Source organism: Equus asinus, chromosome 20 (assembly GCF_041296235.1).
Source record: "Equus asinus isolate D_3611 breed Donkey chromosome 20, EquAss-T2T_v2, whole genome shotgun sequence".
NCBI classification, from domain to species: domain Eukaryota; kingdom Metazoa; phylum Chordata; class Mammalia; order Perissodactyla; family Equidae; genus Equus; species Equus asinus.
The window spans coordinates 79,603,022-79,628,741 of NC_091809.1; the positions used below are offsets into that span (position 1 = coordinate 79,603,022).

At 45.1% G+C, this 25,720-nt stretch overlaps 1 protein-coding gene across 8 annotated transcripts in view; it reads left to right on the forward strand.

Annotated features, from left to right (window-relative positions):
• TENM4 (teneurin transmembrane protein 4) overlaps positions 1-25,720 on the forward strand; it is a 728,135-nt gene that overhangs the window by 646,903 nt on the left and 55,512 nt on the right. For 6 of the 8 annotated variants that reach the window (XM_070490574.1, XM_070490568.1, XM_044753286.2 and 3 more), the window contains 6 exons: positions 8,552-8,671; positions 13,895-14,156; positions 16,798-17,065; positions 19,749-19,892; positions 22,810-23,059; positions 24,876-24,896. In XM_070490574.1, coding sequence (XP_070346675.1) covers positions 8,552-8,671; positions 13,895-14,156; positions 16,798-17,065; positions 19,749-19,892; positions 22,810-23,059; positions 24,876-24,896 — 1,065 coding nt within the window. The remainder of the gene's footprint in view (positions 1-8,551; positions 8,672-13,894; positions 14,157-16,797; positions 17,066-19,748; positions 19,893-22,809; positions 23,060-24,875; positions 24,897-25,720) is intronic. The other 2 variants (XM_070490572.1, XM_070490573.1) reach the window with 1 other exon arrangement.

Sequence of the window (25,720 nt, forward strand, 5' to 3'; positions counted from 1 at the left end):
GTTGGTGCCCTGGCCTCGATGGGTGATGGAGGGGAAGCACTACTCATCTCCAAAGGTCATGTCCATCACCTGTAAACGAGGCGCTTGGACTCAGTCACCCCAGGACCCTTCTAGCTTAATTAGACTTCTATTAATGTGAAGTCTGTGGATTTCTTCTTCCCTCTCCTAGACATACACAAAACAGTCTGAAAGAAAAAGCTTGTTCTGTCATGACCTGGAGTAATTCCTGGTGATGTTTATTCCGCTTACCCAGCAAGTGATCCGGAAGCCTCTGGTGGAGTCGAAACTGAGGCCAATTCCAAACAGAAGAACAGAAGTTGGGGTACTTGGGCGGGGCCTGGTGCTTCGTTCTAGCTGTGGGAAAGTTTGTATGTCATACATACTGGAATGACTCGGTAGGCAGCTCCCCTTTTTATCCCATAGCAGCTTTATTTTCTGATACAAGGATTTTTAAAAAGTCAACTTATATTCATTCCAGAATGTGAGTTCCTCAGACATACAGATTTGATCCATTTATTCTTGGTTATTTAACTGCTTAGAATACAATGGAAAATATAACAGAAACTCCAGGCACTGCCCTCCTGGAGTTTCCATAAATAAGTAAGAAACTAGATGAATAAATATCTTCCCTACCACCCAGCACTGTGTGTAACACATAGTATGTGCTCAATTGAAGTTCCAATAACTGAACCCTATTCTCATTTACCAGGCCTTTGTCTGTGTTTCTCTTCCCTCAACCCCTGTGTATCTATTTTTTGCTTTGGGCTATGTGAAATGACAGTGTTCCTATTTTTCTGTCATCATCTTCTGTCATTCACTCATGTGATGTCCACTTATTTCTTTACTCAACCTTCATTGATGCACACTACAGACCTACTCCTGTGCTAAGCACTGGAGTTATAGAGATGAAAAGGATGTGGTTGTTACCCTCAAAGAACTCGCAATCTAGAAAAGAAGACGAAGTATTTGAACTAATGAGTACGCTTTAGTGGGGTAAGTACATTGTGCTTTGTTCGCCCAAGGAGGGAGTGACTTCTTTGTCCTGGGGAAATCAGGAAGAGCTTCCCTGACAGGCAGGCCTTAAAGGAGAGATTAGGAGGAATGGGGAGGAAGGACATTCGAGGTAGATGAACTAGCATAGACAAAGGCAGGGAGGCATAAAATGCGTGCCAAGGCCAGGAAATGAGAAGTAATTTAACATGGCAGCAGCAGAGGATGTGAGAATGGAAAAATGGGACATGAGCCTGAAGAGGCAGGCCTGGGCCAGATTCTGAAGGAACTTATGTGCCAAGCTGAAGAGTTTGGACTTTGTCTGGAGACAGTGAGGCAGTACAGAAAATGACCTGTATGGCCAGAGTTACTGATAATGAGATCAAAGAACAGTGATAAAGTTTGCAGAGTTGAGGATCTTAAATGTGCAGAGTGCCTGAAGAGAAGATCTGGTCCAGGCCCCTCCCCTGCAGTAAGTCAGGAACATGAAAAGTTAAGGGATTTGATCAAATTCTGTTGGTTTGGGCCAAATGTCATTGAAAGACATGAAATCTTTGAAATAAGTTATAAAGAATAAAGCACAACTAGAAGTTGGCTTTTGAACATCATAATATGTAGCATATTAGAGTTTATTTCATAAAAAGAAATCACAGATGGACACCATTGTAACTCCAGTGCAGTGCAGTGGTCCCAAGGAAGGTGCCCTGCGTGGTCCATGAGGTACAGGAAGAAAATATCGGAATGTTTATCTATGTTTACTTTTTACCTTAAAAAATAAGAGAGTATGAATGTTTCACTCGTATGGAACACTAGGTTTTCACTGATTTGCTCCTTGGTCCTGATGTTAGTTGTCTGTGTGTCTGGACCAGCACACAAGATATTCTAAGGGAGTTGGGGATCCACTCCTTAGAGAAGTAGACAGTGGATCTCTCCTGGTTTATTCTAGTGTATTACAGCATGACTGCAGTGTGTGTTTGTGTGTGTGTATATGTGTGTGTGTGTAAAATCTAATTTTAACCAAATTCACATATAAGATGGTCCAGTGGCATAGAAAGATTCTTGCAAAGTAACTACAGATCAAAGACAATACAGTATTAGACAAGCAAACCAGAAAATAGCAAAGCTCATAGTCCTAGTACAAAGCCTTTTTAACTCTGGTATGAAGTTAAAAACAATAATGATCATTCTCATCACATCTAACAGAAAGGTAACCAAGGGATTCAAAATTTTCAAGAATCTCACAAAAAGTTAACTAAAAGATTTGAAATTACCAAGGAGACTGTTTGAAATATGCGTTTTTATCCATTAAACTGTACATCAAGTGTATATTATGCTTTCTAATATTAGCTAATGATGGTAGTACATGTGTACTATTTATTAATAAATATAAAGACATCCAAGAAGCCTGCTCAAAAATGTTTACAGAAAGGGTGTGTAATCAAGAAGAGTTTTCAGAGCCCTGCTCTGGGGAGGTTAACCCTGATTTTTAAGGCACCAAAACCAGACTGAGATTCTCAGTTATTTAGGTGTATGTCTGTGTCAGATGGTCAGTAGCTTGAGAGTTGAACTCCCGGGTTCCCACGGATGATAAATGACAAGTCCTTAATTTGAATCCTGGCTCCCTAGCAACTCTTGCGAGAATGGGCAAGTCCACTCCGTGTCTAGACTTGATTTCCTCACCACTACAGTGAGAAGTTTGAAAGAGATGACCAGGAAGCTCTCTTCTAACATGTCAGGACTAATGGGTCCCCAAGAATATGTATGTAGGCAGAAGACATCAAGCTAGAAAAGCTGGTTAAGGAAACAGGCAGAGCACGGAGATGGAAATCTAGAAAGAGGGAGCAGCAGAGCAGCCTGTGTGGCCAGGCTAGAAAGAAGGTCTTGGAGGCTACAGAGTGGACGGGGTCAGGCTTTGACTGGGAACCCCCGCCATGGGGTAGTTTGACAGGCTGCTGTGAAGTGGGGCTTCTCATTTGGGCCCAAGTAAGGTTCTTATAAGTCATTGGATAAAGTGTAGTAGATGCTGGAAAGATCCCCAGTCAATCAGCATGAGTTAGCAGAAAACAGTTTAAGGGTTGGAACAAGTCGGGCATATAAATCTGTTTAAAGTATGTAATGCAAAGGAGTGATTTGCATAACCAGTAGTGGCACCGAGTAGCAAATGCTTTAAAGCAGAGAAAGGCTAAAGTTACTTTTTTCCACCAAGATCCCAAATGATGATTCCAGTCTCCTGAATTCCAGCTTCATTAGTTGTTTTCGTTTAGTAACAAAAAAATTAAAGCTTCTGTTCTTCTCCCTTCACCTTCCTTTATCTGCTTGTATAATATACATTGAGTAACAAATCTGATTTAATTTCTGATGTTCATTTTTTACAGTTTTCAAAAAAGAGGTACAGATGAGGAGGTTATGAAATCAAAGTGGCAGGGCACGAGCTGAGGCAGTGGGGGCGGGGCGGGGGGCCTCCAAGGGAAGGAGCCAAGCCGTGGGATGCAGTTTGGGCTGACCAACTACAAAGGCCCAGCCCTTCCCGCCCTCAGTTCCCTAGCCATGTCTCTGGCAAGGTCAAGTAGCTCCAAGTTCTCTGGCATCACCCCCACCTTCAGTTACAGAAACACATCAGTTCTTTAGTCCTTCAATAAATAATTTATCAAAAGCTTACTCTGTGCCATGCATTCCAATTCCAGGGCAAAAACCTGTTCTGGTGGAGGCTTTTTTTGGCTCACTCAGAAATGAGCACCACCCACGCTCCATGCTAGGAGTATAGCCGTGAGGGAGATGTGGTCCTGTCTTCAAGGAGCTCATGGTCCGCTGGGGGAAAGATTGCCCTGATGGTGTGACAGCACTCAGAGCTCCTGCAGCGGCAGCCCAGAGGGGTGGGAGTGCTGGGGTACTGCTTAGTGAATGCTCCAGGTGGGTCCCAAGAGTGAGTGTGCAGTTTTCAGGTGAACATATAGGTGGAAGCTTCCATATAGAAGGAAGAATTCAGCGATAAGTATAAGCATCGTATGAGCTCCATTAAGATTCTGGAGCCACGTATAGAAGGGCTACTTGAGCTGGATTGGGTAGCACCAAATTAAAACCATTATACGTTCTTAAACATGCGTTGGATGCCGTATCACATCAAGGTGGGAAAACTTCAGGCTGCATGGATGGATGAGAGAGTGCAGGTCCAGAGAGGTTGGATGACTCTCCAGGGTCATGCAGTTAGTTATCAAAGTCAGAACTAGGAGCTGACTCCCTGCCCAGGGCTCTTTCCACCACACCCCTCCCACTTCTCCCTGACAACAGGTGAGGTTAGTTTCTAATGTGCTTGATCCTGTTTCCCCGTGGTTTTCACTCTCCCCAGCAGTTTCCTCTCTTGATCCCAGACCTGGCCACTGTCCTCAGGAAACGGTCATGCAGATCTTCCCCTCAATGGCGTCAGCAAGGGCACCTCAGTCAGGCCCTGAGTGTCTGATTGGACTAATGCCAGCATGTTTGACGCCCGCCTTGGCCTGGCTCGAGCACTGCTTCCTGGCAGAGTTCACCCAGCCTAATTGCTTGTTTTGTATCCCAGCTGCCTGACATATGCCAAACCCATGTGTTGACTCACTGGTGTCAGAGACAACTACACTCGGGCATTTTCAATTGGCTTTGGTGCAACTGGGGACTGTAATTCATGCATTTCTGTGACCTGAGCACCTAACACAGTGCTTAACTTATAGTGGGTGCCCAGTTTTTTAATGAAATTGAAGAGAATTTAGTGACTTACATAACACAGTAGTAAGGGTAAGGACCTGGAAGAAAGAAGTTCTAGCTTTGAGTGTCAGCTCAGCCAAATGAGTCCTTTGCTGTATGACCCTGAGCAAGTCTTTTCTCTCTGAGTTTTGGTTACTTGATTATTTTTCACCTAACAAACACTCCAGGAGCAAGATCCCATGCTTACCCTAGTCACTGGGGATGTGGTCCCAGCCCTCCTCTGCCTGCCACGTAAGCATGTAAGATAGCTATATGAATGGAATGATATAGCTGTATGACAGTCACAGTCACAGAGAGGTATAGGAAGGTTTAGAGGAGCCAAGAGGAGGGGTGACTAATTGTGTCAGGAAGAGCTGGTAACAGCCTCACTGAGATGATGACAGCTTAGATGGGACTCTGAGGATGAGTAGAAAATAACAGCCCAAAACTCCATTATGCCAAGATAGTGACCAAGGGAAAGCAAAACACATCGAATATAGGCCTGGTGGTAAGAGGATCCTACGAGCCATCTGGGAAGCCAAGATTGGTGACAGTGATTTGCACCTTGTTTTAGTGATTTCTCACCAAGGCAATCTTCCCTTACAGAATTCCTTAATCGAAGCAGCAACTATTTCTTAGCCACATTGACCTTTAGTTTGGGGTCAGTGTTCCAGTGGTCTACAGAAGCCGGCTCATACCAGCTCACAAGAACTGATTATTAAATGTTCAGGAATTCTGCAAGCTAGTTTTTAAACACAACTATTATTAAAAATTAAATTATATAAAATTTAAATGAAATAAATTATATTAAATACAGAGGTAACAAATAATCAAGACTCATTACTTCCTAATTATTTTACTGTATTTTACTATTATCTTTTCTCGAGTTTATTTAGGACTATTGTGTCTCTGTGGTGGAACTGCTGTATAATGGTGTCTTAACTGTGCATCTCTTCCCAATTCTGGGTTCAGTGACATCTCGTTGGTAGCGTGAAATTGGCTGTGGTGGAAGTATTTACACCACAGAGATAGGCAAATGCTACAGATTAAAGCTATTTTTCTTTTGAAAGCCAATTGTGAAATGTTTATCGGGTACACCACTGGTGGTATCCATTAAATAAATGGATGAAGAAAGAAAGTATTTGAAACCCAGCCAAGCACCCACATCTTTTCAAAGCTTCCTGGACCAAAACACATGGCAGGAGACATGTTTCAGAGGCCTCCACACAGCAGACTTTTCCATCTCTTTTTTTCCAAGGAAGTCTTTATGTTAAACTGGGTTTTCTTGACAACTGAAACTCATGGTCAAACAGAAGGAGGATGGAAGTGTTTTTCTCCAGGACTTAATTCCTGAGCCAAATTCCTGTTTTAGCAAGAGGGCTCTGTGGTCTACAGGGGTGCAGAGAGTCAACTTAATCTTCTCCAGAATCCAAAGCAGTCCACAGGATCCTGGGCTAAAATTACATCTGTTCTGGCTTGCCGAAATGGAGGCTACATGATAGCCAAATGGTGCTGATTTAATGTTTCCCAATTATCAGGAAATCCCCAAAGAGAGATAAATTGGAGGAGGCTGGCCCACATGTGTATGAGGGGCAGCAGCCAGGGCAGCCCCCAAAAGGAAACCATCGCCAGAGGGCTGGTTATTGTCCAGGCAGAATCTGAAGGCCCATATGTCAGGAGAAGGCTGGATAGTAGCCAGCACCAGGAGATGAGATCTGTTAGTAATTCTCTGGAAGGACAAAGTTCCAGCAATAAGAAATTCAATTTTCCTCCATTAAAGAAAGCATCTCTCAGTACCAGCAGAATACAATTGATGGAACAAATCTTTCCCATTAGCGGAGAGAGAATTTCACATAAATATATTGGGAGACCTTCGGAGCAGGACTGAGAGTCTTTGCTGAGCCTCACTCGCTTAACTTGTTTGCCATGTAATTGCATTTAGGCCAAGGGCCTCGGAAGGAAACCACTGACTGAATTAGCATTAACCAGATTGTGTGTAGTGAGGTGAGGTGAGGTGAGGTGAGGTGAGGTGGGGTGGGTGGGGGTGGGGAGCTTGATGCATTGTGGGTAGTTGTTCTTGCCTTCAGAAAGAACAAGCTGACACTAGTGAGACCAGCTGCATACAAGCCTGGTGTTAATTGCTTTTCTCATCAAACAGAGAAAAGTTTATCACTCTAGGAAGGTAGAAATGTAGGTACCTAATAAAGCGGAGGCTGAGTTTAAGATCTTTTTTTATGAATGCCCACAGGCCTCATCAGTAGCTCTTCCCTAGGCCAGAAAAAAAGCCTTCTGAACCAAAGTGAACAGAGAAGGTTGTCTGGACAGCGGCATCTGCCTTTGCCTCAGATTTGTCTCGTCAACATGGGAAGTCTTCCCAGTGCCTTGATCCTTAGGACTTTGACACCAGTGAGCACCTTCGTTGCCACCCATTGCTAGTGGTAAACAGACTGGTATAGAGTTGGACGCTGAGTTATGAGGCCTGGATACAAGGCCTAGCTCTGCCACCACCTCCCTGTGTGGCTTCGGGCAGATAACATCACCTCTGTGGACCCAGGTTTCCTCTTCTTCCACTAACTCATTCGTTTCCAACTGGCTTTCCTCTGGCTTCTCCAGAGACCAAGGCTCCACAGAGTTGTCTTCAGAATCATCCCATGGGGAGAAGGGGCCTCCACCTCTACTTCATTTAGAGCAGATCTTGTTTTTATTTGTTTTCTACTTTGGGGTCTTTATAAAATGTCATGTGCTGAAAAGATTCTGTTTCTGGAATCTTTGAAAAACTATCATTCTAGATGATCTCTAATTGTCCCAATTATTTACTCAATCCATCATTTTTTTTTTTAAACAATGACCTCATACTTGCTAGGCATTTCCAGGCACTTCAGAGAGAAAGAGGGAAATAGACCTTGACCTTGCCCTCAAAAAGCCCAGGATCTTGTGGGGAGGAGACACAAGTACAGCATGGTAGGGTATCAGAGTGTTTGTGTCAGATCTTGGAAGAGAGTGACCACTTCTAATTAGGGCCATCAAGAAAGGCTTCAGGGAAGAGGTGTCATTTGAAGCTTGGTCTTAAAGGATGAGAATGTTGAGAGAGGGATACAGGAATGACATGTGAGGCAGATGGGAGAACATTGCACAGAGACAGAGACTTTAAACAACATTTGCCTGGCAAGTTTGGGAAAAGCAGATGGTTTCTGGTCTGGAATATAGAGGGAAAGGGGAGGGGGATGTTGGGAGAGGTAACAGGTTCCAGAATCCACTCCAAGGGGATGCTAGCATCTGCCCTTCTCCTGCTTCCAATGCCAGAGGAGAGGAAGTACCCCCTCTCCTGTCCACTTTCTTGTGTGTCTTCTTCCAATGAGACTACTAGTGACAATAATAACCACTGCCATTTATGGAGCTTACTCTGTACCAGGATGAAAAGAACAGAGGCTCAAAAATCTGTCACATTCCCGTGCAAGTTTAGAGAGCTAAAAAGTGGCAGAGCTGGTATTCGAACCCAAGTCAAGTGACTCCAAATTCACACACATAGGTACACTGTAGACCCCTCTTGGATCAGCTTTATCTCCTCCAGCACAATAGAGTATCCTCAGAAAATAAGCTCTGAGTGAGATACCTGAAAACACCTCCCAATAATAATTCTTTAGAGGACACTTCGATGCCTTAAATTGAGGTGATATGAAAAGAAAAAGATTATTGTTCATCTTGAGTGAATACCATGAGCCCCTGGGTGTCAAGATATGGCTGAGTGGCCAGCTTTCTGTCTTCTCACCTCCAGGAGTTCCCTGCCAGCCAGGGTTCTGAGCATGAGAAGTAAATCATGTTATTCTCTCTTCTGTACCTGCAGGCACGCATGTGTCATTCGTGGTCAAGTAATGACATCAGATGGGACCCCGCTGGTTGGTGTGAACGTCAGTTTCGTCAATAATCCTCTCTTTGGATACACGATCAGCAGGCAAGATGGCAGGTAGGAGACCTTTTGTGGACCAAGGTTAGTGAAGACCCTGCTTTCGTGGTCTTGCCACATAACTGCTGCTGGAATGACAACGTGGAAAGAGGAAGGGACTTAGATTCAGAGGACCTGAATTCAGGTGCCCAGCTTCACAACTCACTAGCTGTGTGGCCTTGTATCTGACTCTGGCCTAAGTCCCTTTGGCTGTAAATTAACCAGATTCTTCTCATTTGGTTCTTAGACTAAGCATAGGGTACTTTATACATACTCTCCTGCTCCATGGTTTATGATATAAAACACTGTCACGTGGACCACTTTCTACAGACCAGACAGCTCCAGAAGCCTTAGCATTCTTGCTGTGTGGTTTCTGTTTATAACTACCTAGGTCTATGAAAGCCATTGGGTGATGACAGAACTCTGACCTTTGGACCCCTGTGAGAACCATCACTAGAATGAAATAAAGTTTCTTTAATCACTCTAGCTCTCCCATTTGCTAGCTATGTGTTCTTGAACACATTTCCTCACCTCTCTAGGCCTCAACTTCATCTATTAAACGGTCCTAATACTATCTCACAAATTGGTTGTAAGGATTAGATTCGATGATGGATGGGAAACACCTTGCACACACTAGGTATTTAATAAATCTTAGTTCCCTGCCCCACTCTGGTTCCTTGCTTATTTCCAGGGTCTGGTACATAGTAAGTATACGATAAATATTAGCTATTTATTAAAATTACAAATTATTAAACGACAAGAAGGTGATGATTACAGTACAGGCAATGAGAATATTTGGAGAAAAGGGTAGGGGAAAGAGGAAAGTGGAATATTTAGGCTGTCAGTGGTGACACGTCCTCTATTTTTAATAAAATCAGGTGATGGCAGTCCATCTGGCTAAGTGTAGGCCCATAAGGTTGATTTTCACTCTGTGTTGGAAATTATGCTCCAGCCTGATTGATTTTAGCACCTCTTTAATCCAATATCAGACGTGAACATGTCCCGGCCGAGGTGATAATGAAGCAGAGGCTCATCTGTTTGTAGACATGTGTGCCTCTTAGATGGGGTTGGCAAGCTTGGTATGGAGTGCCCTCTCCCCCTCCTCTCACTGTATGAATGGGATGAGGCCCAGCTGGAAGAGGCTGGCGGCCAGTCCCCAGGGGTAATCTGTCCAGGCCACTGCTCCCTGTCCCACACTTGTTCTGTCCCAGGAAGCACTTCAGTGCAGACTTCCACTATAGCATGGAGGAATCTCCTTCCCCATGTTCTGTCTTTCCTACCTTCCAGCTCGGGGCTACCTGCTTTATGGAAGTGGCACATGTGAGCATCCTAGGCAACAGGTATTCTGACTACATTATTACCTGCTGTGAAACAAGCATCAAAAAGGAGCCATGGGGACTGCTCTTTTTTTGCCATGAAACTTGACGGTCATTCATGTGAGGTGGCAAATCATCAGCCCTTTGCCCTGCTGTTCTTGGTTAGCCTGGGTCCATAAAACACACCAGAGTCGCTTAAGTGAGTTAAGTTAGGGTTAAGTTTGGTGACCCTTGGGAAAAGCCCACTCCAGCATCTCTCAGCCTTGATTCCTCCAGCTTGTGCTGCCCCTGTGATGTCTACTGCCCCTTGAGAGCATGGGGGTCCTAGGAGGTGAATATCAGCCATATTTCCTGCATCAGCCGACGAAATTACTTCTTAGTAGCCAGAGTTGCTGCAACTTAGAGCTTGCATTTCAGAACAATTCTTACCAATGCACTATAGGGCTTAAATTTGCTTCCCAACTAAGACACTGCATAATGTATGAGAAAGTCATTACTTATTCTCTAAGTGTCTGAAGATCCCTGTTTGTTATATGTAAATGGGTAGCATCTTGCTCGTTTCCCTCCCCATCATGCCCGATTCACTTCTTTCTTACCTCTCATACCCAGGAGAGACTGTGAGGCTAGAGATATCATCTGGAGATAACAGTATATGCAAATGCAGGACCATGTCTATCTCATCTTTATGTTCCTCGCTTTCCAGGCAGGTACCATGATTCTTGCCCTCCTCTAGCTCCCCGCCAAAGCACACACCATGCTGAAATACCAGCCCTCAAGTCTTAACAAGAGCTCATAAACAGCAGACAATGGCAAAGAAGTTAGCCAGAGAGATCATTAAAAAGATGGAAAACAGAAGTCATGAAGAAAAATGTAAAGGAATAGCAGACAAGAGAAGCAGTTCAGGCTCGTTGAATTGAAAAATAGATTATACAGAGCCTGATGCTCAGGGAATGGGGCTCTGTGCTTTTCCCATCCATTATCCCATATATCTAATTAATAACTCTGCCAAGTGATTATGATCATCAGCTTCCTTTTACCCGAGGAGATGGAGGCTCAGAAAGGTGACGTAACTCACCTGTGGAGTAAGGAGCAGTGCTTGGACTGGCCCTAAGCTGTTTGGGCTTTGTCTGAGAATCAGGCCTTCCCTTTGGGGTCAGATTCACACCCATTTCCACAAGAAGGTTTCCATCCAGATGAGCAGGCCTGGCTCTTGGCAAGAGCCAATTACACCCAGCTCTTGGCAAGGCCAGCTGCCCCCAGCTTGCACACAGCCTTGAGAATATGTCTTTTCATATTTGTCTTCAATCCCTCTCCACATTCATCCTCTCTTGAAGAGAGCTCGTAAGTCGAGCCAGAATTCTGTTTGACAGTTAAAAATGTTCTGTCAAAGTACAGATGCTTTTCAGTTCTGTGACAGAAGAGTACTCTGGGTATTTCTCCCACACTGTGGATATTCTCCTGGAAAGCCAAAACCTGAACTCTTAGTTTGAAAGAAACACCTTCCCTGGTGTTTTTCTATCAGTGGTTATCAAAGGATGGTGGCACCCAACTTCCTATACCCAGGTGTGGGCCTGGAAGGGGCTGAGTGAGGAGCTGGCAAAGTGGGCAAAAAGCTTCTACAAAGGGCAGAAGAGTCAGGCTTTGGAGCTTGGGGACCCAGATCTAGGGGCACCATCCGCCAAGAGCAAGATCTCACACTAGGACAGGACAGTTCAATACAAAATCCTTGTGGTTTCTAGAGGAGAGAAAAGCAAGCTGGAGCAATGAGCCCAATCCTACAAGGTGTATTTGTCAGGGATAAAGGTGAGGTCCTGCATTGGGGTCTCTAAAACCAACTGCCAGGTCAACGTTGGGTTGACTCACAATAACAGCCAAAGTAGGAAGCAACTTAGTGTATTTGGTGGACAGTCAGTTCAGAAGAAATTGGCAGTGTCACTTATGCCTTCATTCTGTAATTTATAACCATCAAGCACTGGGCTAGGTTCTGGAAAGACTGAGAGGATTCTTTGTCCCTGGGTCAGAGAGTTAAACATGTGATTCCATTACATTGTGATGTGGGCTCTAAGGAGGAGTGCACATGGTACAGTGGGAACCCAGGGGAGGGAGCTAGAATTCTGACCTGGTAAGGAGTTAGCAGGAGCTCTCCATCCAAAAAAGCAAGATGAGTGGAATAGCTGGATCGTACGATAGTTCTATTTTTAATTTTTTGAGGAACCTCCATACTGTCTTCCATAGTGGCTGCACCAATTTACATTCCCAGCAGTGCACAAAGGTTCCTTTTTCTCCACATCCTTGCCAACACTTGTTATTTCTTATCTTCTTGATAGTAGCCATTCTGACAGATGTGAGGTTATAGCTGATTGTGGTTTTATTTGCATTTCCGTGATTAGTGATGTTGAGCATCTTTTCATTTGTCTGTTGGCCATCTGTATGTCTTCTTTGGAAAAATGTCTATTCAGCTTTTCTGCACATTTTTAATTGGGTTGTTTTTTGATATGGAGTTGTATGAGTTCTTTATATATTTTGGATATGAACTCCTTATCAGATATATCATTTGCAAATATCTCCTCCCATTCAGTAGGTTGCCTTTTCATTTTGTTGGTGGTTTCCTCTGCCATGCAAAGGCTTTTTAGTCTGATGTAGTCCCATTTGTTTATTTTTGCCTTTGTTGCCCTTGCCTGAGGAGACAGATCCAAAGAAATATTGCTAAGACCTATGTCAAGAGCTTATATGTCAACTAGACTTCAATTTTTAAAAAAAGCAAGATGAGGAGGGACAGGCCTTGAAAATACATCCTAAAAGTAATGGCTAAAAGGACTTTGTCCAAAGAGACGCCATAGCCAGGAGGCAGTAGATGGAAAGGATCACTGTTTCCGAGTCCTGAAGGACTGTCAAAGGCAGAAGGAACAGACTAGTATGAAGTCACCCCAGCAGGGAGAACAAGGCCCAGTGGCTAAAGGGCTCTAAGGAGAGGGACCAGTTCCCTCTCTTCTATAAGGAAAGGCTCAATTCCAAAAAAAAAAGTCCTAACAATCAGAATTAACCAAGGATGGGACAATCCTCTTGTAGACACAGCAAGCTCCTCGTCACTAGAAGTGACCAAATGGCCCACTCATGGTGATTCAGTAAAAGAGACTGAAGCATCAGATTGGCGAGGGCAATGAACATGAACAAAGGCTGGGTGACTGGCTCTAAGGGACACTATCCTGGAGACCTCATCTCAGCTGGGAGGTTGGAACTCAGTCTTCTGGTTCCCGTTTCACTTCTAATATCCTATGATTCTGATTGTGCCTGTCTCTAAGTTGCTTGGCTATTTTGTGATTCCAAAGGCCTCTTTTGAGTAATCTATCATAATCAGAGATAAAATGCTGTAGAGTCATAGAATCTTAGTGACTTAAGGATAATCTATTTAAACCTTTACATTTTATAGATGAGAATATTGAGGATCAGAGAAGTTCAGTGGCTTACCCCAAGATTACACAGTAGTTCATGGTAGAGGTAGGACTAGGCTTAGGGTTCCTAACACCAGTGCAGGGCTTGTGCAGACTTTTCACTGGGCTTCAACGCTAAGAGGTCCTAAGTACCAGAAGCACGATAGCAGAGACTCATCAGCTGTTCCATGTCCTGGCAAATGGCTCTCCTTGGCAGGGGTTATTAATTTGGTTTTGATAAATTCTCTGTGGTAATCATTTAAAAAAAAAAATAATAATAATGCTTCCTGGGATCTGTGTTACTATTTGTGGCTGCACTGAAGTCTTTTAGGTTTTAGAGCCTCCTCAACAAGTACTCAGACCCTTTGGTATAATTTTTTTCTCCTTTCTATATCTCTCTTTCTCCTCCTCTTACTTCTTCCCTTCCTCCTCATCTCATTTCCTTCTTTTTCTGCTCCCCCGTCTCCTCTTCTTCTCAATCCTCCCCTCCCACACAGCTTTGACTTGGTCACAAATGGCGGCATCTCCATCATCCTGCGTTTCGAGCGGGCACCTTTCATCACACAGGAGCACACCCTCTGGCTGCCTTGGGACCGCTTCTTTGTCATGGAAACCATCACCATGCGACATGAGGAGAATGAGATCCCCAGCTGTGACCTGAGCAACTTCGCCCGCCCCAACCCTGTCGTGTCTCCATCCGCACTGACGTCCTTTGCCAGCTCCTGTGCAGAGAAAGGCCCCATCGTTCCAGAAATTCAGGTACCCCATTTTCTTAACTGCATTTCTCCATGATGTTGTTTCCTTTGGGGGGTGGAGGAGGATCTCAGAGACAGGGAAAAACAAGACCTCATCAGCCCACCATGCAGAATCCAGCTGCCAGAATCCACAGTAGCTGTGGTGTCACAATATGATGGCCACCCCTCTTACACACTGGAGACACATGAGCACTGGAAACTGCCTGGCACACTCCAGCATATAATAAATTCCCACTCTCTTTCTGCTCTGCCAGCCAGTTGACTTCCACTTTCCTTTTTCCCAACCCTCTTTCTTCCCCCCACTATTATTTCTGTTAAAAAAATTTTTGATGATAGGTTCTACCAAGAGGAGTGAGACAGAGGGTCTCAAATAGTGAGCATGATAATAAAGATTAAAGGTAAAAATGTATATGAGGTGCTTATGGCACAATGTCTGGCACCCAGTAGGGACGCAATAAATTTTAGCAATTATTGTTAAGATTATTTTACACAGGCTGCCTTCATGCCAATTAAGGATTGCTTTGGCTCAAATCTATACGTGCAAGTCTTTTACTTAATTATCATTAAAAGGAACTAATTTGGAAAGATGCATTTTAATCTGATAGAAATCAAGATAGATTCTTTGCCTAGCATTAAGCTGTGCAGAGTTGAATTTCTTCCACTATCCCAGCCTCATTTCTAGTGGCAGAAATGAAGGCCTGGGGAAGAGGAGAGAGAGCAGTGCAGGGAGATGCGCCCGTGGTCTCCACTGCCTAACGAGAGCTCCGGCTATGCGCATGTGAATGGACTGCCAGTGCTGGTGGAGCGGGGAGTTTATACATTTTTGTGTGTATGTTTCACGCCTGGCTGAGCAAAACACATCTCTGTGTGCCCTGTTGAGTGGCTTCAGACGCCAGCCCACAAGAAGGAAGTACAACCATTTTGAAATTTTCATTGCAGCCACAGGTTGAAACCTCACTCCTTTTCAGAGATTCAGCGCTTGTCTCCTGTCTCCACTACCAGGCTGACCTTTCTCTTGAAGTGGTTGTCAGCGGAGACAGAGCTTGCTGGAGAGAAGTAATTTGCTACTCAACCCTGGTTCAGCTCCAGCCAGACATTTTCCCAGGAGCAGGGACTTTGGAACAAATAAGGTTAAAGGTCCCACCCTCTTTACAGTGCTCCCTGGGCTGGGTGTCTACAAGCCCAGCTGGGTCACAAACCTTGCTTATTATCAGATTCGTGAAATACATGAGAACGCCCTCTTGGGTTTTCCTAGTCATTGACTAGCCTTTGCAAGTACTGGGAGATGTAAATTTTAAAGAATATGTAAAATAAGGTAAATATTTATGAGAGCATCAGGATGGCACTTAAACTCGGCCTATGGTTCACTGGAGTATGGAGCCTGCTTTGCCTAGAACTTGTAAGCTGAGGTTTAAGAAGATTGCTTTGGTTTAGGCCCAATCCCTGAAGTTTTCTATGTTCAGGAAAATAGAGTAGGGGTGGGAGTTCACACCTATCTATGAAATGGACAGAAAGGAAAAGGCTTTCTTTGTGAAGGCCCAGTTCCTCTGTGAACACAGGAAGAGAATAATCACTGTCCTTTTAATGGATACGTTAGCCTCAATTGATTTAATGTCCCCTTCTTGAAACAGAGCCCAGAGCATCAAGCTGATAAAAGTTCTCTGCTTTTGCCATGTGCCTGATCATCCAGGCATTAATTTAAACTTGCCATCTTGGACCCGAGCCCATTGCACCCAGTAGATAAAGTGCTGCCTTCCCCACCACTCTGTTCATCTAGCACAGCATTGGAGCACAGAAACTCCATGTGGCTGATTCGACCTCTTTCTATGGATGAGCTGGGGATATTAGCCACAGGACCTTGGCAGGGTGTGCTCTCAACCCTGCCTAATTGTTTGGTCAACATCTCGTAATCTCTGTTTACTTTCCTGAAGAGGAAAGCCATTTGAAACAGATCTTACTTTAGGAAAGCTTTGAGAGAGAAGCAATCCTTGCTGAGGCAGTGGTCTGGATTAGTCTGAGGGAAAGGTCTTTCTTCATAGTACCCCCTGCTTCCGGCACCACCACCACCAGCAGCACCATCGTCCCACTTAGTAGCATTTATTGAGTATCATTATGTGCTGGGCACTTTATATATGTGAACTTACTCAATCCTCACACTAATCCAATGAGGAAAGTGAGATTCAGAGGTCCCATGAGTTTTCTAGGATGACACAGCTAGTAAATGAGAGTGACATTATGATTATTTTACACACATTATCTTCCACGTTCCTCTCAATAATGCGATGAGATGAGCATCGTCATTCCTGTTGAATGGAGGAGAAAGCTGAGGCTCAATGAGGCAGGGTTGTGCCACATCAGAGTTGGCCCTGGGAACCGGGCCTTCTGACTCTTCTTTCCCTCCTCCTCTTCCCTTTTCTCCCTCTCTTCCTTTTTTCTCTCCTCCTCCTACTCTATTTCACACTGTGCTTCCCCCTCTTCTTTCTTCTCTTTGTTCTAGTTCCTGCTCCTCCTCTTCTCTTCTCCCCTCCTCCATCTCTACTTCCTCTTCTGCCTCTTGAACACCCAGAGTATGTGGGTGGGGCTGTGGCCATCTTCCCTCCACGAGCGATTCCATGACCGTCACTTGCTATGATCTGTCTCTCTAGGCTTTGCAGGAGGAAATCTCCATCTCTGGCTGCAAGATGCGGCTGAGCTACCTGAGCAGCCGTACTCCTGGCTACAAATCTGTCCTGAGGATCAGCCTCACCCACCCTACCATCCCCTTCAACCTCATGAAGGTTCACCTCATGGTGGCGGTTGAGGGCCGCCTCTTCAGGAAGTGGTTTGCTGCAGCCCCAGACTTATCCTATTATTTCATCTGGGACAAGACAGACGTGTACAACCAGAAGGTGTTCGGGCTCTCAGAAGCCTTCGGTAAGCCTCCCAGCCACAGGACTCAACGCCATCCTCAAGAGAGACAATAGCACCTGCAGGGGACAGGGCTCTTTTTCCACTTCCCTTGTTTCTTCTTCCTCTCTTCCCCTTCTCAGAAATGCCTAAGGCTTAGTTGCCCTTCGAGACCATTCAGTCACCATCCATGACCTAAAAGAATGTACTCGAAGATCTGAATGTGGAAAACTTGACCATTAAAAAGAGAAGTTATCACTTATACGTGGAATCTAAAAAAAAAACTTAGCTCACTGATACAGAGAACATATACAGGTTGCCAGAGGTGGAGGTTAGGGGGTGAATGAAAAGGGTGAAGGTGGCCAAAAGGTATAAACTTCCACTTACAAAATAAATAAGTCCCGGGGATATAATGTACAGCATGGTAACTATAGTTAATAATACTGTATTGTATATTTGAAAATTGCTAAGAGAGTAAATCTTAAAAGTTCTCATCAGGAAAAAAAAAATAAAAGAAGTTAGAAAACCGAAAAGGCCGTTGAAAAGCACTATGGTGGTATGTGATGGGCTAAAAGAGGCTATGCCACAAACATAGAGCCACGTGGACATGGCCCTGGCCCCCACAGCCTTCGGGCCTGAACTTACCCATTAAAAATATGGGAGCTTGGAGCTCCTGGGTTTCTTCAGTTTTATTGAGGTGTGGGAGCTAAGATTCTTCCATCATCAGAAAGGCTTTTTGGCCTCTTTACCTCATTTCCAATCAGAGAGGTTGTCTCTTTGTTGTTATTTCTGTCTTTTCTTAAGATGAAGCAGAAGGTAACTAGAGCCTCTCCTGGAGTCCCAGCCCCACACAGACCTGGACTTCAGGGCCTGGTTGTGCTCATTTCAGCTTCTGGGTGAGAGAAGGTCCCAGGTGGGGTTCAGAGCTGGACTGTCAGCGGTCCTAACCCCTGCAGGGCTAACCCTCGACGTCCTTAGAAGAATAGCCAGGAAACCCCTTCTCATCTTGAACGCTGCTCCAACTTCATCATTCCCTTTCTAGAGTCAGCAGAGGCAGAATGAGGAAGTGGAGAAGGAGTAATACTGTAGGAAGAAGAAAGGAAGGGGTAAAAAGAGAGGGAGGAAAGGAAGGAAGGAGGGAAGGAGAGTGTCTGTTGAGCCCCTGCTCCGGGCGACGTGCTCCCCTGTGCATTGCTATCTCCGTTCATCCTCACAACCAGCCTGTGAGTGAGAAATTGTCCTCAAATTCTGCCTGAGGAAACTGAGTCCCAGAGAGGTGAGGTGACTTCCCAAGGATGCACAAGGAAGGAACAGAGCTGGGCTTATCCCAGGTCTTCCCTGTAGTTTTGTATCCCACCCTACCCCACAGGGCACACTGGGAGCAGAGATGCCATCTCTCTGTTCACGAACCCTTCTGTAGACCAAACTGTATCTGTTGTCTCTTCAGAAACGATGAAGCCTTACAACCTTTTCAGATGAAATGACCACATTTAGTGCCCACCAGTCAGTTAAAAAGGGAAGTGTCTACACAGTGAGACTTCAAGAGCTAGAGTTTATGGGGTGAGATCACGGGTGACCCGTAGGAGGCATAGTGGTCACTTAAGGAACTCAAGGTCACAGGGAAGAGGTCACAGGGACCTCTTCCAACTACATTCCCCTCCTGCCACAGATGGCCAGCGGTCTTTTATGGCACCTAAAAGAAACTTCAAGGGGCTGCCCAATGTTAGTTCCTGTCTTGAGCATGTGGTAGGCTATTGCCCACTAGAAAATAATGTCTGCACAGAAGTTACCTGGAAGAAATGGTGTTCCCGTCTGTGCTGGTTTCTTTCCATAGGGCAGGTACAGGGCTTTTTCCAAACCCAGGCTCAGGGAGCCTGCTGTGGTTAGCCTGCATCCCAGGGACCTTCTAAGGAGACCTGGATTTATGAAACACGAGTGAAACCAGAGATTTTCAAGCCTTGAGACCTCAAAGCAACTTTCAGCTGTCAAAGTACCCTAACTGAGCTCCTTTTCCATTTATTCCTTATAAATGATTTTGGAGTTTTTTTCTTTATAAAAGTAATATCATGTTCATTAATCAAAATATGAAAAATGGACAAAAAATAGAAATAAAGTCATCCATGTTCCTGTAAACGAATACAAGCACTTGCTAATAATTAAATTTATTTTCTTTTTTCATGTATAGTTTTTTTTAAAACACAGATATAATATTGTATATAACCAGTGTTTTCAACTTAGCATTAGTCCATAATCATTTTCCATGTCACCCCATGGTCTTCTTAACCGTAATTTCCAGTGCATAATATTTCTCAAACGGATGCACTTTGGTTTGCTCAAGCTCTCATCCCTTTTGAACCTGTATATTACTCCCAGTTTTCCACTGTTATAAATAACACTGCAGTGAAGACTTCTGTGCCCAAAGTATTTTCCACACTAAAGATTATTTCCCTGGAATTGATTCACTTGGGTCCTTTTTAAAGTATTTAGTACATTTGCTTAACTTTTCCTAATAACGTACGATCACTCTTCAAAAAAGGATGTTAAAGCTCGTCATCCCTGTGTTAGCATTGCACACAGATGTGATTCCACCTGAGAAATATGACCCTTTTGTCCTCTTCTACAAAAGACAAGCAGGGCCTTGCATGCAGGACTAAAAGCCAAAGATAAGGGTTTGCTCACCTCTACATTTTGTGCCTTTTGTTTTTTACAGTTTCCGTGGGTTATGAGTATGAATCCTGCCCAGATCTGATCCTGTGGGAAAAAAGAACAGCAGTGCTGCAGGGCTATGAAATCGATGCTTCCAAACTGGGAGGATGGAGCCTGGACAAACATCATGCTCTCAACATTCAAAGTGGTGAGTGGATTAGTAGACTTCAAGGAGCCGGGCCAGGCGTGTGACCCCCGTCTCATAGCCTTTGTGCCCAACCAGACAAAAGATGCACACTTCAAATTATGTAGGCTCATATGTGATCAGTTGGTCAGAAGGATTAGTCAACATATATTCTCTGGGTACCTGCTCTAATCTTGTCACCACTAGGCACTGGAGATGCAGAAATGAAAGGCCTCAGGAATGTCCACTCTGGTTGGAAGCAAACACTTCCTAGGTAACATCCATGCTGTGCCATGGACAGCACCATCCCAGAGGGAAGTGCGGGACACTATGTGTGCAGAGAAGAGGAGCACCTCACCCAGCTTCTTGGTTCAGCAAGGCGGCCCTTTGGAGAGGACTCCTGACCTGAGTCTCAGTGGGTCCATAGAATTAGCCCTATGTATCAAGTGGGAGAACATTCTAGGCAAAGGGCACAGTATGTGCCAAAGCACTGAAGCCTGAAAGAAGAGGATTTGGAGAGAAGATTCATTGTGGTTTGAGCAAAGGTTGAAATGCAGGGACTAGCAAAGCCAAAGCTGGGGGCTTGAGCAGCTGGAGCCCAGGGTAAGAAGATTAGCACTCAACTTCATCCAGAGGCAAAGGTCAAGCCTCTGAAAGATCTAACGCCTGCTATGACACAGTCAGATCTGTGTTTTAGATAGCTCACCCTGACTGTGTTCAGAGACAGGACAGCTAAATATGGCAATGAGGCCGGATATCTCCTGCCTGATCTATAGATGCAATGAATGTCTATCAAAGCCACCACGTGTTTTGGGGGGAAATTAGCAAACTAATTCTAAAATTTATGATAGAATAAAGAGTTATGAATAGATAAGACAGGCTTTAAGAACAAAAAAGAGGCACTCACCAGATATTAAGCTATCGTAGAAAAACCATAATCTCTAAAACTATGTGGTGCTGGCACAGGAACGGATCAGAAGATTCCTCGGGACAGAGCAAGGAGACCAGAAACTGTGAGTAGTAATTAAAACTAGGGTTGGCCACGAATGTCAGAAAAGCCAAAATAAAAGAATTGCAAACAAGTTAAAAATTTGTTTCTCACTCACCTGAAAGTCTGGAGGGGGATAGTCCAGGGCTGGTTTGGCACTCTGCAGGGTCACAGGTCCAGGCTCCTCCCCTCTTGTTGCTCTAATCACGCCTCCATCCCCACGGTCATAGTCCAAGGTGACCGCGTCAGCTCCAGCCGTCACATCCACTTTCCAGCCAGCAAGAAGGAGAGAAAGGACTAAGAGCAGGACCCTTCCATTGTAAGGACACCTCCCAGCAGCTGCCCACACGACTTCTACTTCCACGCCATCAGCCAGCACTTTAGTCATCTGCCAAGTGTAGCTGCACATGGGGCTGGGGATTGTAGTCGGTTCCAGATAGTCATGTGCCTAGCTAAACATCAGGGGTTCTATAATTTGGAATACAGACAGGGTAGCTAGGATGGAGATCCGTGGATGACTACAAGTTTCTGCCACACACCCTGTAAATACAGGAAATTGGTATATGATGGAGGTAACGTCATGTATCCGTGGAGGAGGGATAGGTGTTTCAGGAATTGGTACTGGCAAAATTGGCTTAATATGTGAAGAAAAACAAAACTGAGTTCACACTGTATTTTTATGTATTTTGCATACAAAATAAATAAAGCTTGATTAAAGATCTAAATTTGAAGATAACACTCTAAAATTAATAGAGGAAAATACAGGAGAATACTTTTATGATCTCAGAGAAGGATTCCCAAAACCTAAAAAAAGCACAAACAAGGCCCAGCCCTGTGGTGTAGCAGTTAAGATTGGCACACTCCACGTTGGTGGCCCAGGTTCACGGGTTCAGATCCCAGGTGCAGACTTACTCCACGCCATGCTGTGGAGGCATCCCACATACAAAATAGAGGAAGATTGGCACAGGTGTTAGTTCAGGGCTAATCTTCCTCTGCCAAAAAGAATAAAATAGAAAAAGCACAAACATTAGAGTAGAAAAATGATTGATTAGACTACATAAAAATGAAAGATATCTGTTCAATATAGGACACAGCTAATAGGTGCGAGCATGGGAGAAGATTCTTGTGACCATAAAAAGCAAAACTCACTCAGGCTTCAGTATGGAACGGGTGAGGCAGGAGGCCGGGAGTCCAATGGGAAGCTGTGGCAATAATACAGGAGATAAAGGATAATCTGGACTGAAAAGGAATAGTATAGATATGAGATGAAGCTTACAAGTCAAGGTCAATCCCTTCACTTTGCTGGTGGGGAAACTGAGGCCAAACAGCAGTTAAAGCCATGAAGGGACTATGCAAAATCTGAGATCAGTCCTTTAGTAGCAGAAACAGGTGGACACCCAGGTCTCTTGGCTCTACTTTGGTGAAAAGAGACCATGAGCTCACTTGTGCATTTCTATAAACATTTGTGGTGTCTACTCTGTGTCAGGTTCTGTGCTAGGCTCTAGGGGATGCAGAAACGGTATCAATCTAAAAAGAGAGAAACACGTTAAGTGCAATAAAGAATTCTTGCTGGAGTAGAGACATGGAGCAGGTGCATGAGATGTGTGTTATTGGTTTGAGAGGCAGTGAAGCTGAATGACTGAGAGTGCAGATCAGGAGTGCTTCTCCTATCATCCGTGTGACCTTGGGTGAGCCACCTAGCCTGTTCCCCATTAGTAGAGGGGGAATAATAGTACCTCTCACAGAGTTGGGAGAATTCAGTCAGTAAAGCAGTCTGGCCTGTTCAGGACACTGGGTTTCATTATGGAGGAGAGGCGGCCTTGGGAGGTGAGTCTGGAAATAGTAGGCAGAGGTTTTGCATTCCTTGCAAAATCCTGGTGACTCTCTGGTCGGCCACAGAAGACAGCCAGTCCCTGCTCCATGGATGACTCTGTTCTTCTGTCCTTGTCCCAGGCATCTTGCACAAAGGGAATGGAGAGAACCAGTTCGTGTCTCAGCAGCCACCTGTCATCGGGAGCATCATGGGCAATGGGCGCCGCAGAAGCATCTCCTGCCCCAGCTGCAATGGCCTTGCTGATGGCAACAAGCTCCTGGCCCCCGTGGCCCTCACCTGTGGCTCCGACGGGAGCCTCTATGTGGGAGATTTCAACTACATCCGAAGGATCTTCCCCTCTGGGAACGTCACCAACATCCTGGAGTTGAGGTATGTAAGGTGAGGCCTTCCTCACAGGTCTTAATAACGTCATCCCTTTGCCATCCTCTGGGCCCACCTGGCATTACCCACTGGGCCCAGAAAAGCAGGAAAGACAGAGCCTCACCTGTCACCTGTCAGACTCTGGGACTTTTCACTTCCCAGCTCAGAGGCTAAACTGTAAGCTGAGGGCTCTGGGGAAGTAGGTACTGCTTTCCACCGGGCACTGCATGAAGACAAGCCACACTTGGAACAGGGAGATGTCCTTAGTGTTCAGATGAGGTAGAAGGCTGCTAGCAACCAAGAGTTAGACTGCTTGGAAGCCCTTGAATCTTCTTTCTGTTTCCTAGCACCAAATGGATTGGAATGATCACACGAGTCTTTCTATAAGGACAAGGGATGGCATAATGGACAAGGCCCCCACACCGGTGTTCCCAGGTTTGGCCCTGCCACTTAACACTCATCAGAGTTAGTGGCAGTTGTCTTCAGCTGCCCACTACAGAGATAAGGCCCACAGGCTGAAATTGGCAGCACCCGTCTGCTCCTAAGGTGCTGCAGAGCCCACCGAGTGAGTCAGCCTTTTCTTTTTCCCCATCCTGACTGTGAGAGACAGAGCACAGTTATTCCCTGGAGTAAGTGCTTGCTGCGACTCTCACTGCAGTGCGTGTGTGAGAGGAGGGGACGGCTTGCTGGCTGACCGACAGCCATCACGGCCCTCAAGATGAGACTGTGAGTGTTCGCCCACACACAGGGACAAATGAAAGAGAGGGTCTTTGGCCACGAAAAGCATCAGAAGCTCCCATTCTGTGGACTCAGGAAATCAAGTATTCCACACACAGGGACAAATGAAAGAGAGGGTCTTTGGCCACGAAAAGCATCAGAAGCTCCCATTCTGTGGACTCAGGAAATCAAGTATCAGGCTGAATGAGAATAAGGGCACCGATGGAATATTCCCTGCTTTTCTTCTCTCTTTTATAAGTTTGACTGGCATAAACATCTGCCAAAGAAGAAGGAACCCTGGGGTGTATTTGCTTCAGTCAACTGCTCATATTGTCTTTCCATCTCCTGCACTATCATGGGAAGAGCCATGGACTAGGGGAACAGCCCACCTTGGCGGAGAGGCTATACATTTTTGGGCAAGAGACTTACCCTCTCTGGACCTCCGTTTTCACATCTTTCAAATAAGAGATCCCGTTTTCCCTATCTCCCTCCCACAGCTGGGAGATCATGGAAGACAGTGGGTAGGGAAGTGAGGAGTAAATGAAATTTGGAAAGAAAATTTATTAATATGTTATCATCTTGATATATTTTCTTCCAGTCTTTTTTCCCAGGCCTGTTTCCCTGTGTCACCCCCTCCCTTCTAATTATACTATGTCTCCAATTCTGTATCCTATCGTGAGGAGGATCGTGGTGGGCTACACAAGTTTTGATAACTCTCTGTAGGGCAGTGCGCACGCAGAGACACGGCAGTGAGCGTGTGTATCTCTGGGGATGTGTCTCTGTACAGGGGAGGGATCCACTGTTCAGCCTCTGTCTTAGCCCTGGTGGAAGCAGCAACATGTCAACTTCATCCTCTTCCCCTGAAGTCAGCAGTAGCAGTGCAGGTGAAACTGTGCCTCTTCTGTGATATGTAGCTGCTTGTAAGTGAGCTCACTGACAAGTAATATCCAATATAAAATATATCAGTGTCAGAGCTGCTAAGTCTTTATTTATTATAGTATTATACAGTACCATTGCTGTCAAGTTTTCAGGCTGCTAATAATGCTTCTAACCCTGCTGCTAACACCTCATTCTTTCTTCTATTCCCTGCTCTCCTGTCTTCTGTCAGAAATAAAGATTTCAGACATAGGTAAGCCAACCAGTGGAGAATTTCCTGTCTCTCCTCTGCCTTGTTGCATGTTGTATGGTAAGCTGCACGTGTCAGTTTCAGATGGCTCAGTGGCAAATGAATCCTGCGTGATTGTAAGTGGTTGGGGGTAATCAGTTACAATGAGAGGCAGTCATTAATAACGGTGGGGCAGGTAGCAAGAGCCTGAACTCCTTCCATCTCTAGAAAGGTGCAGCAGTTACTCTGTAGTCTGTGGACATGACAGACTGAAGTAATAGGGGGCACAGTTGAAACCTTGGCATGGTAATTTGAGCACCACAGTTTGCTTATCCTTGGAATAAATGAGGACGTCATCCTAACTGTGTTGAGTGACTTTGATGATCACAGTGGGAAGTCCTGAGAACATCTCGATCAGGCAGAGAACCTGGAAGAAGACAGGTTTCAGGTTTGCACTTCTGTGGGCATTCCGGGGGCCTCAGCTTTGGTGGCTGGGATGCCAGGTGACCCCAGCAGAAGGTTTGCCAGCAAGGACAGAATGGGGGAGAATTTTCAGACCATACGGACCACCCAAATAGAACAATCCCCAAATAGGAACTTTGTCACAAAGTAGACTGTCATGTAGGCCACAGTGACACTGCAGAAGGCAGGAGTGAGCCTCGTCAGACACACCGAGAGAAATGTCTGCCTGTCAGCATCACCTGTCATTGTGGCACTCGTCTAACTCCTGGGTAACAGTCACCTCCAAGTCTCCTGTCCTCACACACATTTGGGTGACTTGAAAGTAGCCATGGGCAGATGGAGCTGTGGCTTGCACTGCCACAGAGGTGGCTCTTAGTTATCCACAT